Raw genomic sequence first — 18,466 nt, 5'->3', positions numbered from 1 at the left:
TGAAGAGTACTATCTGCTTCTGATAAACCTGTGCAGGTCACGTCAAATAAGCTCATGATAATGCCTGCACCCTGGAGATCATGTAGTAATTTAACTCTTTTACAAGTGAAATAAATAAATAGTCTCAGGCTACTTTGGAAGGGACACACATTCACTGCACAAAACCACCTTTTCCTTAGCTGAGGGCTGACACCCACACCAGTCATCTCAAGGAGGAAACAGACCACTGAACCCACATGAAGGAAGACAGCTGATTGCTGAAGCAAGGGTGTTACTCTGTTCTCATCCTTGTTTCACATGCCCAGTGGATTAATGAGGAATCACAATTTGCTAGTGCCGCTGAACAAATAATTCATTTTCTTTTGAGCAGTACAGTCATGACATTAAAGCCCTCCTAACTTGCTTTATTGAAAGAACAAGGAGTGCTCGCTCATCTTTAAATTAACAAGGCTTAAATTTTTAACACAACATGGAGCCAAGTGTAAGTCAGCAGCGTGTCTTGCCTTATCAAAGTCCCAAGTCAGCACACCCAAAAGATGAATGATGTCAAAAGATCTTTCAACCAACCTAAACTACCAAACAAGGGAGGAATAATAGCAGTGATGAATAACACAATAGCCAAAAAGGAAAGGGAATGTTTGAAGAATCAGGGTGTGTGTTATTAGGAAGGTGCTGAAGGAAAAGAGTATACAGCAAGATCAAATCTGATATTAAAAAACAGCCTAAAATATAGTATGTTAAAAAATTATTAATCAACAGAGATCAACTACTCTGAAAAGATATATACTGCCTGGCACTGATAAAGCAAGATGAATTAATGGAAAGCAAGCCAAGGTTTGAATCAGCCACAGCCAATTCCTCGCTGAAACTAGTCAGATTCTATGGTGACAGAAGGCAAAGGGCTATCTGCTTTCAATGTACGTATGTGCAGTGCTGAAATCTTAGACTGAAATTTGGTTTGAAATAAAAATAGAATTTAGAAATTGTTTCAGATTACTAAATATTGGAAACACTGACTATCCAAATGGATCGTCAGAAAAGAACTAGAAATAGAAAAAAAACCCAAACAAATTCAGCAATGCCCAGAAGAATAAATGGGACAGAAAGAGCTGGAAAGAATTCAGAAGGTTTAACCTTCATTAGATAAAGGTTATTGCAAATGTAAAAAGAAACACTGAAATAGACATAAATGGAGATGATATACACAAGCTATAATATTTGTGGCCTGTTACTTCAAAGGCCATAGATCAACTTAAGTATGTGGGACAGTACTGTGATGTAGAACAGGATGGAGAACAAGATAAAAGTGGAAGATAAAAAACATGAGGTGGAGAATACAAACAGGGAAATTTAAGGAAGAACAAAGACTGATGAAGAGACAGGACTGAATAAGTTATCCAGAAAGATTAAAAGGATTTAATGTGTAGCTTAGAAATGTGGAAAGGGAACCCATGAGCTGTAGGATGGAATTAAGTCAGTCATGCCATAAGGAAGGCAGATGCAGCATCCCAACAGAGAGTGCGGTATCTGTACTTATGCCTGCGCAGCAGAAGCCTAGGAAAGAGGTTTTGCTGCAGTGTTTTGGAGGAGCTCTGTCACGCTGTACCCTACCTGAGATTACATCCCACCCATTTATTGTGCTGCAGGGAAGACCCTTCACCCACAGGGATCTCTTCTGCAGCACTTTGCTAAACCTGGTGTGTATTCGTTGTTGTACAGGGCAAAGTGGAAACCCAGTCTCTTTCTAGGCAGGTTACAGGTCTCTCAACACTCTAGAATCCTACCTTAAAAGAGCTGTTATGTCGAGTCATGCAATAGCATGCTCCCTGTTGCTTCACTTAGGACATACAATGGACACAGCAGCTTCTGGCCATCAGCTGCCTGTAGCAGAACTGCCCTTAAGTGCAGTGCTGCTGCAGCACTCGCCTCTTCCTTCATGGCCCCACTCACCATGTCATGGGGAGAGGGGATGCAAATGCTAAGTTACAAGCACAGTGATGGAGTGTGAGGCACACACGAGATGAGTGAGTCTTATACTTCGTGCATGAGATTTGGCAGTTCTGAGCTTATAATCAAAACAGGAAAGCAGAGCTACAACTAAAGAGAGATGCAATTCTCAATGACTTTTATTTGCATTCTGTAATGATGATGTGATAGTCCATTTTGGATAATGGCTCATAGTTGTGAGTCTGCAAAAATAGCTGGGCCTTAAGAAGTGAAGACAGATTGTGAGCCTGTCACTCTGGGGTGGAGAGGGAAAGTCCAAGCGATGACTCACAGGTCTTCCCTAGCTTCTATTACTTTATTCTTCTGGCAAGAAAGACAAAAGCTGATTATTACTGTTAGTCATTATTGTGGCAATAGCTATGCATCAAAAAGAAGATTTTCATTGCATTTGGGTAATGTAATTTTCCCCTCATGAAGAATTAAATGAGTTTAAAGACACCTTATCAAACAAGTTATTTTATAATATATTTCACAAGGCATATCAGGTCATCTGAATCAAGTGGAACACCACCCCAATCCCATCAGCTGAACATTACAGCATCCAAATATCTTGCTTCTGGTGGCACAGAGAAACTGGGAAGAAGCAGTTCTGCCACTGCTGGAAGACTGGTCTTTGGCAAGCATTTCACCTTTTCTCCATCTGTTTCACCTGCTCCCTTTCCTTGTCTACATGGATAACAACGGTGTTCTCCAGCACAGACCGCATTGGAGCAGCAACCCTGGGTGCATGCCTTAGGAGCACACACAGCTGCTATCACCGATTTTTGCCTCGGTTGTCTGACACGTCACTGCTTATACTGTAAACACACAAAGCCTCATCATATACTTTGATAACAAATGGCAGCAAAAGACGTTAAACTCCCCAAATGTGTGTGTAACATGTGGTTCACGTTTTGTTCCTTAACGTGTAAAAGGCCTCTAGGGGGCACTGCAACATTGATGTAACTTGGGTTTTCCATTGCTGTGCAGGCAGCCTGGGCTCTCCATGCCGCTCTTCCAGTGCTCTGTAACTCAGGAGTCCTCAGAAGCTAGAGAAATAAATGCATTTGTCATCTGAATACTGCCTGTGTGGTCTACATTATTTGAACTACAGAATGATCCAAACGAGCTTTCAAGATCTAGAAAAAATGCTGGAAGTGAATGGAAAATAAAGGTCCTGTAAATAAACTGGCAGAGCAAAGTGACCTTGAAGAATGTAGCACCCTTCACATAAGAAACAGAAGATAACAGAAATATTCAGAGTCTTTGCTGGGAGTAAGAAGGTTGATGTAGTAGCTTTTGCACAGGACAAGAAAGAAAATTATGTTGCTTAGTTTGGAAATGAGAAGAGTACAGGAACAAGTATAGGCTGACAAGGCAAGAAGAATCACAGAAAGACTGAGTAAAGATGAGGCAAACAACTTGTGCTTTGCCAGGTGTTAAGGAAGACAGTAGCCAGGGCAGAGGGGACTCTTAAAAAAGAAAGTAAGGTATTGAGAGGAGCCTTTTAAAAGAATGAGTGCAAAGCAGATCTGCCATTTACTTACTACTGAAACTGGAGCGAGGGAGAAAGAACCATGCTCCAAACTGAGCTTCTCTTTTCATTTGTTTATATGGCATCAAATGTGTAAAGTCACAGTTTGAAGAAGATTGCTTGCTGTTCAAGGCATGGAGATCCTATTTCCATATACATTGCTCTAGACCCACTGAAGTTCATAATCACGTGTTATCAAATTGCATATAAAGATCAAATCAAATACCAAAATACGTAACCAAGAGCTGCAGCCAACCGTCCTCTAAACCGTCCTCTAAAATATTTCCATGAGCTTGATCCATGCTGCTTATAAAATGTATTTATCCAGTGGTTTGTGCTTAGTAATAAGATAAAATGCACTGTGAACAGCTACAGTAATGCTGGGAATCTTTAGTCTGTCCTTCAGATACAATCTGAAGAAGACCTCAACATTTCACAAAAAATTTCTCTCTTGGGAATAAAAGAATAGAAATTACCAGTTAGTAGTGCATGCCCATACATTTCTCTTTAACATCTGGGAAGGAAAAATAGTTCAAAGTTAATAATAAAAAACTGTCACATTTTTTTTAAAAGACATGAAACATCACGGGTTTATGATATAAGATATATAAGCCCTAAATGGCTGAATTTCTAGAACTGCTAGTTCTGCACTTTACCAGTTACACCCTTCAGAGAAGAGACAAGTTTTATTAAACCTGCTGGAGCTGCTAATTAGAATACAAAAGGCCTGAAAACTGGAGAATTCAAAAGTTGATGGAAATTTTGTATGTTCAGCAACTGTCAGGATTTGTGTTAAGAATAGCAAAGGTACTCACAAAATGTAGCAGATAACACCTATACTCCACATATCTGTTTCATATCCAATAGGTTCATAGTTTATAACTTCTGGAGCCACAAACTCAGGTGTCCCAAAGAGAACTTTCAGAGAACCTGCATTTTCTGTGAAGAATGAAAGAGAAAACCATTAACTGCTGCATGCAAATTTTTAAAAACAATTATTCCCCAGTAACAGGAAAACCAGCTTTGTCCTCATATTTGTGATTTTGTTAAAGATCCTTATCAGAAAAAATAAACAATGCCTGAACTGCTGTTTCCTTAGCTGATACATGTATAGCAATAAAGAATTAAGCATCCTCACGCACACAGCACTGTACAAGGCACATAATAAGAAGGTTCCTATTGTAAGGAGTTTCTACAAGACCAAGTCTAAGAGGAGAAATTTTAGTGTTTAATTCAGATTTGGATGTCCTGAAGTACAAAAGTGTTTGAGCCTCCATCACTGTAGCAGCTGCACAAGAGGACTTCAGGATTCCAGTGTTAGAAAGAAGTTGAAGTTTTCACAAATTATCTAAAAGGTATCAAAGCTCAAGGATCTGCCCAGGGATTCTACTATAAAAAGAAACAGTAGTGATAAAATTATAATAATAATAAGTAGCTGTTTTAATCCAACTCATTTTTTATAGCTTAAACAGGAAAGAAAATCAACATGGGGTTGCATGTCTCTGAAATTTGAAGTGGCACAGGTTGGTGGTGAAACAAAAAAAGAAGCAGATGACATGCACCTGTCAGATCACTACCTTGTCAGTAAGACTGGGTTTAAGGCTGCTCTCAAAACCAGGCTTGCCTACAAGCATATCTGTGGAGCTCTAAAGTGATGTAGGGGAACCACAAATGCTTAGTCATCAGCTGCCACTCCAAACTTTTATTCAGCTGGCCTGTAGCACAGGTGTCCTACATTTGGCTCTGCTTAAACATGATGTGGATGCTTTTAAAATGAGCTACAATGAAGCTACTGCTAGCAAGGTGAACTGAAAGAATAAGGTGGTGGGACGTGTGAATTAACTCTTCATCTTGTGCTGACTGACCAGTGATGCTCTACTGGAAAATACAGGGATTAAAGTAGAAAAACAAGAAAAATAACCTGTATAGAACCTAGTATTGCCAGTTTGTGCTGCCAGTGTGCAGCTATGAGTGATATGTCTAACTTCTGTTTATAGTGTGAAACACAAGACATTTAGATAAAACTTATTAGGCAAATCTCAATGAGCTCATTTTTACTTATGCTCATTCTAAATAGGATGGGAAGAAGAAGAGGAAAAGACTAAGGTCAGGAAGGAAGGAAACTAAAGAATAGGTTAGGGATTGGGGAAAAAAACAATCCCAGTAAAAAATTTGTATTATAAAAATACAAAAATGTCAGGAAACATATTGTTTCTGACTTGAAACAGGCTTGGATTTAGGTTGAGAAACTCTTGTCCAGTCTGCACAGGTGCCTGAGCAATCAATATATTGTCTTAAGTGAGATTCATTGCATTATGTGTTTCTTTTGTGCAAGAGTAGCATCCAGATTAGGCACAACAGAATGACATAGTGAAGAATCATCCCTCTCCCAAAGACATTACCATCTAAACAAAACAAATATGAAATGAAAGAAAAACAGATGTAAGAGATTCCAATCCTGCTCCTGTTAAGGTTACTACAAGAGATTTGCAGCTCTGTAATCAAGAGAAAAGCTTAAAAAACCTCAGACAACAGCAGATCAAAGTTTTGAGAAGACTACAATAGAAGTTACTTGTCCAAAACACTGAATCATTAGAGTATTTTTATTTACCTGAACTTCCTCTACCAAGTTTTGCAACATAAATGCTGATCCCAATACTGACTCCACACCTACAGTTGCCGCCAGTGAAAGCTGTTAAGCCATTTTGTAAAATGTAATCATACACCTAGGTTAGTGCTCTTTTGAGGTATGCGAATCCCCAACTTACCAAATGAAAATTGAAGGATATATGGAGTTAATAATTTGCTTTATGATGGTATGGCGACAGTAAATTAAATGCAGAAACCTCATTTTCCGATGTTATCCCTGCTTTCAGACACCCCTGCAGAGAGTACTCATTTCTAGAGACAGAAACAGACAGAGGAATGCCTGGGAGCTGCCCCACGAAATCACCTAGATCCTCCCATGCAAATTCACCAACATCAAGACCTTCCTGCCAGATGTCTGACTGGCCTTTAAAAAGCACATTCAAAAGCTATCCCACAACATCCCTACACTCACATAACCAGAGTTTCTTACCCCCAAAAGTAGGATCCTTTTCCTAATATCCAATCTAAACAGACTTAGTCTAAAACAAGGGCAATGTCTTCTCCACAGTGGCAATGAGGAGTGAGAGATCACCCTTCCTCTTCCAAGCACAATCAGGAAGCCTAAGATACCATCTTCCCATTTGCCTTTTTTTAAGGTCAACACCTACTTTTTTTTCCAACTGTCCTTTTGAAAAATTACTGAAATTTGTCACAAAGAACCTGTTTTCTAAAAGCTTCATCATGATCGTCCAAATCTCAGGCTCACATCCAAGTTTGGAGGCTTTTCTGTGCACTGTGTAAACTACCATGAACCACTGTGTATGCAAGAGGCTGGTGTATGAAATGTGCTGCCCATAGGTCAGAGAAATGTTTTTTGAAAACACGGCATTTGAGTGCAAGCATAGTGTGAAACAACTGATACAGCATTTTCTGTGTATAAAAGAAAAAAGAAAAGAAAAGAATAAGACCTTTTCTATGCAATAATATGTCAAATCTTTACCCAGATGTTTACAAGCTTAGTACACAAGTAGGATCTATGTTTGGATATCCTCAGTTCAGATAGAAAGCTGACAAGCTAGCTGGAAACTGTTGCCAACACTGTGTATAATCAACTAATTTTAAAAAAAAAATCTTTACAGAACTCAAAACCCATTCTCTTTTCTCCTTAAGAAGTTTATCTTAAACAATTTTCTACATGTGTTCCTCAGCACACCAAAAAAGGTCAGGAAAATATCCCACTGCAGCTTTGGTATTTCCTGACAGTGCAAGAGAACTAATTAGCTGCAGAAGATGACTGCAGAAGGAGCTGATCCCAATTTCTTTAAAACTGATCAAAACACTGAATATTTAGAGGCATTAGTTTATAATAGTTGCAAAAAGGTAAAAGTAAATCTCAGAAGCTGAAGTGCAAAATCAGCCACTGTTCCCTTCAGCAGTCCCCTGGTTGAGCAGTTTCTGCTCAGTCAGGGTCAGGTCCATAGTATGAGGGCTCCAATCCCACATCTATCAAAGCCCAACTGAATTTGACAGCCAATTTCAAAATCACAAGGTTTGAAGGAGCACAAGTGGAGGAGCGTGGCCTCAGTGCACCACATAAGACAACTGGCAAGAAGAGGGCACTTACTGAAAAGTGGTTTTAGCCATACTTGTAAGTAAAAGAAACATTAAAAATGGTTTTCTACTTTTGGAAAACATCTCAACCAAAATGTTACGAATGTCTTCACGATTAATATGGGGGTTTTGCTTTATGGACATGGAACAGGAGGGCACACTCTCTTCCTAAGAAAATGCCACATACACTGAGTTATCCAGAATAGCCTGCTGGTGAAACAGCAAATGCCTATAATGTAACTTTGCAAGAATTAGCAACATATTAATCCAAATGAATGTACAGTATTGTAAAATCAAAATCAGCATCAGTGCCCGTAGCTCTCATCCTTCTACATCAAGAAAAGTTATATATAGGTTAGAGATTTACTACCTATGACATGACTGTAGCAGCTCAGAAGCTACTGTCAGCCGTGCAATATAGAGTGATGCCACAATATTAACAGAGAAATGGAAAAGCTGATGGATATGAACAGGCTACTGAAAACAGGATCTTCTTTTTGCTAAATGTGGGTTTAACTGTGGTTTGAAGTTAAAGAAGTAGTTGAAGAAATTTCTATTAAAAGGCCATTCAGTGGTTACATTCTATCTCTTGTTGATAAAAACCACTCAGTTCAGCAGTAAATGTGCAGGTTTCAGGCTGACAGCTGGAATGCCATGGGATGAAGTCTTTGATGCACCTCTGATAACGAAAACTTCAGCACTGGAACTTACTTAACAGTTCATCTGTTTCCTCAGCAAGAAGAAAATCCAGTTCATGCTCCCAGAAGACTATTGGCTCTGTACTGGTGAAGGAACGTAAATGGCAGTGATGTCTTTTAATGAATGAAATAAACACCTTGTCTCTGAGTTCACAGTGTCCATGTGACCAAGATTCATGTAATACCCTTTTGGAGCTGAACATCATCTAAAAGTCTGAAAAGCAGATTTCTTTTCCCCTATTCATTCAATATACCATTTTTGGTTTGTTTTAGTAAAATTATATTCTTGGGTATGCTGGAGACTGTTGCGTGTCAAAAGAAGTAGGATGAGCAGATAACAAAAAACAGAAGGTTGTAATTCCAAATTACTCTTACAAAAATGATTGCTCTACTTTGTAATGAGTATTAAATATCATTTTGCTTACAGAGGGAAGGCAAAACATTACAACTAAGAATCTAGCTGTGGTCCCCTTCATATAGACAGGAGCAATTCATATGAGTCGCCCCAATCAATTTAATGGCAGATGAGCCTCAAATCTTAACTCTCCCAGTGTAACAGGTTCATAAAGTATTTAGGTACTTTCAGTTCCTGGAATGATTTTTTTTCTCTTGTGAAAATACAAGGTTAAAGAAGATCAGTGTGTGATGCTGGTATTGTTTAACATTAACAAACACAGTGGGAGGGCTGCTTTTTAGAGCTGAATTAACACTGAGCAATATGAAGACAAGAACCCTCTGAGGCCCTTGGCTTTCAAATTGCAAAGCATGTTGGAAAGCTTAGTCCAAATTGAATGATAGGAAGCAGCTAAAAACAGCTAAGGAAGAGTAGGAGCATCTGGACAAATAGAACTTTCCCCCAGCACCCCCAACCCATTGCATTATTTTTAAGTAGTGCTGTTTTATTAATAATTTTGATCATGATCAAAACACAGCTCTTTATAGAATTCCTCCCATGTTTAACATTTATGATGATGTGCTGCAGTTTAGGATAAAAAAATCATTAATGGTGAGATGTGAATTGAATGTAATTATCCATATCTGAAAGGCTTCTAGAAAGTCACCTTAACTCCTGCTGTTACAAAAGTTTCAAGGATTTGCAGTATTCATGAAGATCAAGGTTTTGTTCTACTTTTTACATTACAGAGTTAGTGTTTATGGCTTCCTGTAGCAAATGTAAATATTTGTCAACATTACTACTGCTGTGTAGTTGTTATCTACAAGGATACCCTAGCCATAGAAACAGGTAGGTAGATTGTATGCACTTCACTGCAAACTCCTCTTGCAGATGCAGCACGCTACTCTCATTCTTGAATGTCTTTTTTTTCCTTTTTCTATTTTTTCCTAAAACCAGAACTATTTATAGGAAACATGTCTATTTACTCTTTATACATGAAAGAATATAATAGTAAGTATGAATTGCTGCTTGTCCTGCCCTTTTCTCCATGTCATATTGAAATAGGCAGAAAAGTCATTACCTAATCTTCGTGCAAGTCCGAAGTCAATGAGTTTGATACTTGTACCGGTCTTGTTGACACACATAATATTTTCTGGCTTCAAATCCAAGTGGACAATACCCTGCTTATGGATGTACTGAACTCCTTCTGAAATCTGCTTCATATATTTAATACACTCTCTCTCTGTCAGTTCAAAGTCTTCATCAATGATTCGTTCAAAGAGTTCTCCTCCAGAAACCCTAAGAAAGAGAATAAAAAGAGAACTTCTGTAACATTTTCATTTTGAGAGTAATCACTGTTTCCTTTACAGAAATACAGATAGTTCAAGCTTGCAATAGTCACTTCAGGACACAATCTATGTTTTGCAATGGCAATTTCCATAGACACAAGGATCACATAGGAAGAATCATCTCTTCTGTGTGGTATAAACCAATAGATTTTTTCCATTCTGAATCTTCTTCCCAGGTTAGGACTGCGAAACACTCATACTGTTATCCCAGGCAGTAGGGATGTAACTGGATTTACATCCTGCCTTTAGGCTTCAGTCACCTGCAGCTGGCAGTAAAGTGCGCTCCATGTGATTGTCACCCCACTGAGATGTGTTTCTAACACCACCCCAGACTCTGAGCTCTTGTTTCTCACTGCTTCCTTCCCTCCTGTGCCCCGTCACTACACAAGTGCAGGTAACGTAATTTAGAAATAAAGAAAACTAAAATATATGGGATGGGTCCCAGGAAAAGAGGACAAACCTTCTAGCAGATGAGCAAAAATTTGGGAAGAAGGGAGATTGAGTGACAAAGAAAGGCTGAAGAAGGAAGAATTCAAATGATATGGTTAATTGGAATGCAAAGCTCAAAGGGTAAATTACTGACCCAAGTGAGCTCAGAGGGAATTTCCTCCTTAGCTTTGACAGGACAAGGATATAACCCACAACTCTTTCAGTGCTGATATTTTTAGCTGAGCCATCATCACACTCCTTGTGGGTCAACTGAATTTTCATGCTTATTTAAGATGTGAAATAATTGGTCTTTCCAGGGTAGAATTTCCTGGATTGAACTGTTTTTGGAACTGAAGTGGGACATTTTTAACCTAGATTTAATGAAGCAAAATTTAAGTTGTGGTTTGTTTTGTTTGTTTTCTTTCTTTTTTTTTTTTTTTTTTTAATTCTGAGTAATCACTCAACTGCCTACATCCAAAGATGGGAAATACTTTTTCGTATGCAGCGGGTGAATGACCCATACAGAAAGGAGCAAATGGTGAAGAGCAGCTTTGCTTTTAGAAATCTGTTCTAAATTAAACACTCCATGGTCTTTATATGGCTTAATATTTTGCAGTATTCATGCTTATTGCCAAACGTAATTGCACATTTCAGTTACAGAAAGAAAACACACAACTGAAAACAGGCCTTGCAATGTTTGCACGTTGTCAGATATATGATTATATCATATATAACTGAAATTGAAACATCTGGAGTTCTGGACACATTTGTTGCTTTGGCTATAAGATTTCGAAAAATATATTATTAGAAATGCTACTGCAGTTTCCTATTAACATGAAAATAGTAAGAATAGCATATGCTTGACAAACTGAGAGGTTATGTTGGATTATAGCACATTGGTAACATAAAGCCAATAATATGGCTAAAGCTGTTGACTAAACAGCTCTGATAAATTGGGGATCTAGGATTTTGTTACTTCAGTAAGACATTAACCAGTATGGAGGTGTTTATGAAAACACCTGCATACAAAATGTTTATATTTGGAGCACTCTGCAATTCCAAACAATAACCATCCTAAGACTAAAAAGTACCAGTTACTTTTTGACTATTTAACACAGATAATGACAACTCATTTTTACTACAAAAGTCTCATACTTTTCAGATCCTTAAAGTGAAAAGTTTTCAGAACTCATACCATTGTCTCAAGCACCACTTTTTAGCATATTATTTGGAAATTAACTACTGTTAATACACCTGCATGCTGTTTTTACCCTGGGACCTCTAGACACCCTGGTAACATCATTAAAGTGCAATTGCATTTATAGAATGCATATTTTTGCATTTATATCCTGAGCCAAATCCAGTTTAATTTTTGCCAGATCAGGAAGCTGAATTGAACCAATGCAGGTTAGGTTCTACGTATACACAGAAGGAGAAGCTGGCTTTCTTCAAATAGTCACAATTAGTTCAGAATCTAAAGCTCTCATTCTTTTCTGGATTCTCCTCTTTTCAGTCTTCTCTAGATGAGGTCACAGAGGAAAATATTCCTGCCTACGGAGTCACGGAATACACATTTTAAAAATATTTTATTATAAGGTTTTGGTCATGGAGGAACAGTGAGAATAATCTACCTTGGATTTGCCCAGGCAAATACTCAACTGCATTTTAATAAATCTCCCTTTGAAAAAAAGAGAAAACCTTAGTGACTTGTGCCGATTAAATCACAGCAAATAAACACAGTTTACTGCTGAAATTTTGCTTTAGCAATCTTAATTTAAAATCCAATAATCTTCTTCTGATCTATGTCAAAATAAACTGACTATCAGAAGTATGTAATAACTTTAAGGCACTTAGCTCCCAGGCTTGACTGCCATTCACAACATGCTACTGTTTTTCAAATATTCTTTTTCCACTGAGATGCTTGTTGTGGAGCCAGTACATCGCTATATTTGAAAAGGAAATGCCTGAGATTTGCCCCTGACTTCCAGCAAATGGCAGATGGGAGGGTTTCCAGGGAAGAGCACATCAAGTGATCTGAATCATTATAGTGTTTGATTTTAAATGAATGATTAAAAATTCTGAATTTATTATAAATATGAAATCAAAGCATATAAAATAGTGGCATGACAAATATTAAAAGGAGAGAGGGTGAAGTTCAAAAAGTTATAAGAAGGATATGGGAATAAAATTAAAATGAAAAATTCAGGATGAATATCAGGAAGAAAAATCCAAAGGTGCTTCTCATCAATAGCTCCAATTAGAGTGGAGGAAGAGCTGCTAAATTCCAGTCACAGATAAAAGCTGGTTTAAAAGGAGACTGATGGCAGATGAGCTTGATATATTTGAAATCCATGCATTTAGACTCTTAGGGGAATAATGAGAACAGTTTAGATACTAAGAAGTTTTGAAGGTATTTCCCACAACATCTTCGATATGAAAACAAATATTAGCTTAATAGCTAAACCAGAAATGATCCATCAGTGGCTCTCCAGCAATGCAGGTGCAGTTGCCGTGCTGGCACTGTGTCAGCTGGGTAACACGTAGCAGTGTAGAGGCCACCAAGTCATCTGACACGCAGGTGTCACACAAGCATCTCTCTGCCCAGACCTGCTCCAGAGCAGGGACAGACTGCTCCTGCCTGCCTGCGCCCTGCTTTAAGAACGCCTCCTCCTACGGCTCTCGACACTATGGAAATTTCAGTGTGGGGGGGTTCAAAAGCCAGAAAAGGTGGCCACCCCCAACTAAATTCACATACTAATTAGACTGGAAACAAAACTACTTTAAATTTGATTGCAGTTTTCTATATTCTTAAAAAGTAAGACCCCTGTTGGCAGGGGGAACTAATGGAGTGTAAAGCCATATGCTATTCAAAACTCTTTATACATTTCCTTGTTTTCCATTAGGTCTGCCAGCTCCCCATTCCAAGCTAAGTAGGGCTCCCTTCCCTTACCATCATCAGCTTGCTCAACTGCTGAATCTAAAAATAAAAGCACCCTCTTGCACATAAGTACCAAGGTTGTATAATGGAGATCCAGTCTCTGAAATTGCTAGTGCAGTAGTAGTTTGCACATAATCTGGGCAAGTGCCAAGCAAGCAAAATAGACATATAGTCTCTTCTGCTTTTAACGATTTATATCTTATTCAGCAATTCCAGCCCACAAAAAAAAAAAATGCTTCTCCTTGCAGCAGACAGCGCATGAAGTAGATGTGGCAGCAGAACACTGACTGATGTAACTTTTTGGGAAAAGCATCAGATCAGGATTTCATTTTCTTTCCAGCTGTTACTGCCACGAGCATGGGTTTCACACTAAGCAGGTGTGTTCTGGATGATGTAAACTTTGGTCACATTGGTCGTTACTGTTTTTGAAGTCTGATCATTACTTTCCATCCCACGCAGTGCAGATTCTTTTCTTATAATGAATTCTGGTGCAAGAACATATTCTGAGCCTTCTTTTTTCTGGAAGTAAATATCTATTATCTTTAAGTACAAAGATACGCAAGTCACAGCCTTGTGAGATGCTTTACAACACTGCTTTTGTGGTACTTTTGCTGTTTTCCACAGTGGTGTGGCATAAGTAGCTCAAGGCAAATGATTTCTGGGAGGTAAAATTAAGTGTTGCTATCTTACTCAGCAAGAACAAGACAGCAACACAGGCTGTCTTCAAATTCAGCTTTACTTAACTGAACGTATAGCTTTGGATGAGGAGTGCAATGACTTTCAAGGAGAAATTCCCTTCTACAACTGCTACACCTGGACCATCATGGAGAATCTGTATATTGAAGTTAGGGGCAGATCAATTCGTGTTTAATTAGTTTTTTGGGGGAAACAGTCAGTGTAACCAATCTTTCTGCATCTACTGATCTAGATTTAGAACATTCACTGTGTTCACCTGTGGAGATTTTTCAGACAGCCCTCCTTTATTATAAATAAATGTTTTGCAATCAGAGTATTTAAGTTGTTGCAGGAAAAACACATCAGACTAATCCTTTAAGGTCTCTTAAAAATATAAAACCTGGATATAGCACTTGACGAAAACTGAATTTTTCCAAATATCTCTTGGGTACTATAAATTTGCCTGGATGAATTTTCCATGGAAATTCAACAGTTTTGTAGAATGTAGCTTAAATGTTTGCATTCTCAAGCATGTATTTCTCTCCTACTATCTGTTATGCACCAACATTCAATTCTCTGTGAGACACCTGCAAGATCAGTGTTTCAGTGAAATTTGACACAAGCTTCTTCAATACATGTTTAGAACTGCCTAAATAAAAAAATATTTTTTCTCCTTCTTAAACATGTTTTTGGTTCTAAACGCAAGCCCAAATGACAGCTAACTTTTTTCTCTCCCCTCCCAAGTTGGCAATATAAGTGAGCTGCAGAAAAACACCACATGTACTTGATTAAAAAACAAACTAGACAATAAAGACTGTAACACATCTTCACTGATTTTTAAAAGATACAACACAGATTCACTTACCCAGTTTAAACAAATTGGGTAAATACTTGGAAAAACTTGCAAGATGTGAAAACCATCCAGGCCCTGCAGATGTTGAAGCTTTTGACAGTCCCATGTCTAGGTAAGTTGCTACTTTTGTATGCACAATTATTTTCAACATTATTAGCTTTGTTAGTGTGATCTGCTTTATACTTACATTTCCAAGACCATAACGATGTTGGCTTTTTCTTCAAAGGCATCTACACATTGGACAAGTTTTGGATGATGTAGACAGTTCATGATGCTGATTTCATCCCTTATATTTTCTTTTTCCTTAGCAGAATATGCTTTGAAAAATTTTCCCGCCCAAACTTTTCCAGTCTTCTTTTCAACAAGCCTAAAGACTTGTCCAAATTTCCCCCTGAAAATATATAACTATTTCCATAAAATGTTTTTGCAATGTATGAGCCACCATAAATAGCAACATTTCACTAAATATTCCAGCGCAACCACTATATTCTGAAATTAAAATATCTTCATATCAAGTACTGTTCTGTACTAATTTTGTGCAGAGTAATCTCCAAGAACTTTTGCATGAATACCACATTTCGAGATACCCTGCTATCCCAATTAGCAAGTTTTATGTAAGAGGGTTCAAAAAATGGACTCCTACCAGGCTTTAATTCATGTGACTCCAGTTTTTCTGGACACAGTTTTCTATAGGTCATAACATCTCTGAAGGGGCAGCAGATAGGAGACATCTCAGGTATAGGATATAGGTGAAATCAGAATCTGAATGCTAGAGGCTTCAGTACTATTATTTCACATTGCTGTATATGTACGATTCCACCTCTACATACACTTGTCAGGATTTGTTAATGGCAGCACACAGGATCCCCTGGCCTTCAGCACCACCCGCAGCACAAATTGCTGAAAGATTATCATGGCATGCAATTCACATAACCACGAGTTTGAGCACTGAGAAACACAGCCAGGCTAATCACTGACCTTCACTGAGCAATACTATTAATGCTCTTGGGATTATGACTGCTGTGAACAGAGATTCTAGCCCGTGGGCAGGATAATCTTATTACCTCTAATGGATATAATAGAAATGCAAGTACACAATGTGTACCTTTTTTTCAGCTGGCTTTTAGAACACTGAACAACGAATGAATCCTCTAGCTTTATTCATCTGTAGGCTACATTTTCCTTGCCAGAAATGCGTGTAGTGCCTATTTAAAATTATCAATTAATAAGAATAAAGGATCTTTATGGAGTGGAGGCCAACATATGTTAAAGTCTACTTTTACTGCAACAGAGGAACCCATCTAGAATGTTGGAAGTGTGACACCATCAAAGAATGAATGCACGTGATCTTTATAATTGACTGGTAGCCTTGAAAACTCCGTGTCTTCAGAAGCACAATATAGTACTTACGATCCCAGTCTTTCTTCAATATTATAGACATCTGAAACTTTTTGTTCAGTGTTGATAGTAACCGTCCGATAGTTGACCTCTGTTTCTTTCCCTTCTACAAATAAGTATTAAGGACCATGATTAAAACCTCCATAAAACATGAATTAAAAACATAGATTTGCATTTGTCCTGATTAAAATACAAACTTCTTACCATCATCAGATAGCTCCACTTCATCCTCTTTAAGTTCTATGATGAAAACAAACAGACAGAAATTACTTATTATATAGGATATGGTACTTGCATAAGATAGTCAAATTATTCACAGTAACACGGGCAACTGGTAGATCCTATGACTAAGCAGCAAAAAAGCAGTCAGGGAGTTTGTGCATTAACTTCGTAATTAAAATCTCTTCACCACTTCTATGTAACTATTGACTACACAATCACAATCTGGTCACCATTTCTTAATAAATCAAGTTCATGTATTTAGCAGTACCTGTCTATTATACCTGCCTCTAGGAACATCAGCATACTGAATCAGTTCAAAGTAATCTAATAAACAGCTTTAGGAATGCCTTAGTGAAATGAAAAATGAATTAAAAATATTAAAATCAATAACAACATTTCTGGTTCAATGACAAATATTTTTTCTAACTTTTATATGCATTTTTTGGATTGCAAAGCCAAAAATAAAGCAAGTTTGTACATGAAAAGATCCCCTGCAAAGCATCCAGACAACTTTTTCAGACTCAAGATGACGAGAAAATTTGGACAGCAATGCACTTTCCTGAGCATGGCTGAATTTTGAAATCATTGAGGTCCAAATGGAGCCTCAGTTCTGCAGGCATACTCAAAGGCAGGAAGAGATGTTGGCAAGCCCAGTGACATAAGACAGAGTAAAAGCTGACCTGAGTGTCTCAATTTTAATTTTTAATTTTCATGTGCATGAACTGTCAGTAGCACCCATTTCGTGTTGTTCCCTGTGTTGCCTGCAGGTATGAGGGGAAAGGGGTTGTAGCTGGAATGTTGTTATATATTACTTACACCGCTTGGGCTCGCTCCTTAGACCTGTGGCTATGACCAGTAATTTGAAAAACTGCAAGGGCAGTTGCACAGTGACCTGTGCAATTCCCCCTTTAGCTGCTGAAGCATTAATACGGTACTCTGCATGCTGTTAGGTGCTTTAGAGTATAGAGTTATATGCAGTGGATGAGAAGAAAACAACAGAAAAAAGGGTGCAGGGCGAGCAGATAGCTGGTCTGATGCATGAGCATCACCTTTTCACATCCCACACATAATGCTGCATCTGTATTCTGGTAGCAAAGCCAACCAAGTGGGTATAATCTGTTACTAAAACCCCTCTCTCTTTTTTTCTGGATTTGCAACACTTCTATGTCCCAGCACAACTAGCTGGTTTGCAGCAATTTACCAAAAGAGCAGGGAGGGGAGTGAGCCTTCCCCACTCAGGGGCAGCTGTCCTCAGATCTTCCTCAGCTAGAAACCACACTTGCACAGAGCACATCACATTTTCCTCCCCTTTTAAGGGCTGCACAAGGGAGCTGATCCCAGCCACGCTGCCAGTAGTTAATGTCTGCCAAATACTGATTAGACAAAGAAGCCAGTTCCCGGTCCTGCAGCGACACGGTATTGAAGCCATGAACTAGAAACATTTTGATCTACCAGTGGAAGCCTGAATTAGATAAGTGGAACATATCTGAGCTTGGTAAGAGCTGAGTAGCTCTGCTAAAACCTTTCTCAGAAGTGAGTCAATGGTACCAAAGTTTCCTCAAACGTGGCAAAGCCTACTTCAATCTGTTGTGATTTACAACCTTATTTTAGTAGCTGTTTTCTTTAAATGCACAGAGAAAAGTTAGCTATGCCTTTGTTCACTAAGATTATATTGTGATTGCTAATATGCACTGGCCAACTCAGTATGAAAATCAGAAATCAGTCTTTCTGGCAGCAACGGAAAATCCCTAGTTACTCAGCTAAGTGCTTACATAGATGGCAGCTAAAGT

General features: G+C 38.3%; 1 protein-coding gene across 7 annotated transcripts in view; it reads right to left on the bottom strand.

The window, feature by feature from the left end:
• The window catches only part of MYLK (myosin light chain kinase), a 218,425-nt gene that overhangs the window by 11,088 nt on the left and 188,871 nt on the right, over positions 1-18,466 (bottom strand). For all 7 annotated transcript variants that reach the window (XM_074828720.1, XM_074828716.1, XM_074828721.1 and 4 more), the window contains 5 exons: positions 16,659-16,694; positions 16,467-16,560; positions 15,244-15,447; positions 9,894-10,111; positions 4,336-4,459 (listed from right to left, as the gene is read on the bottom strand). In XM_074828720.1, the coding sequence (XP_074684821.1) occupies positions 4,336-4,459; positions 9,894-10,111; positions 15,244-15,447; positions 16,467-16,560; positions 16,659-16,694 (676 nt within the window). The remainder of the gene's footprint in view (positions 1-4,335; positions 4,460-9,893; positions 10,112-15,243; positions 15,448-16,466; positions 16,561-16,658; positions 16,695-18,466) is intronic.

Source organism: Strix aluco, chromosome 6, assembly GCF_031877795.1.
Source record: "Strix aluco isolate bStrAlu1 chromosome 6, bStrAlu1.hap1, whole genome shotgun sequence".
Taxonomy (NCBI): Eukaryota; Metazoa; Chordata; class Aves; order Strigiformes; family Strigidae; genus Strix; species Strix aluco.
Note: the sequence above shows the minus strand (reverse complement) of the source record. Positions and strands in the feature narration are given on the sequence as shown.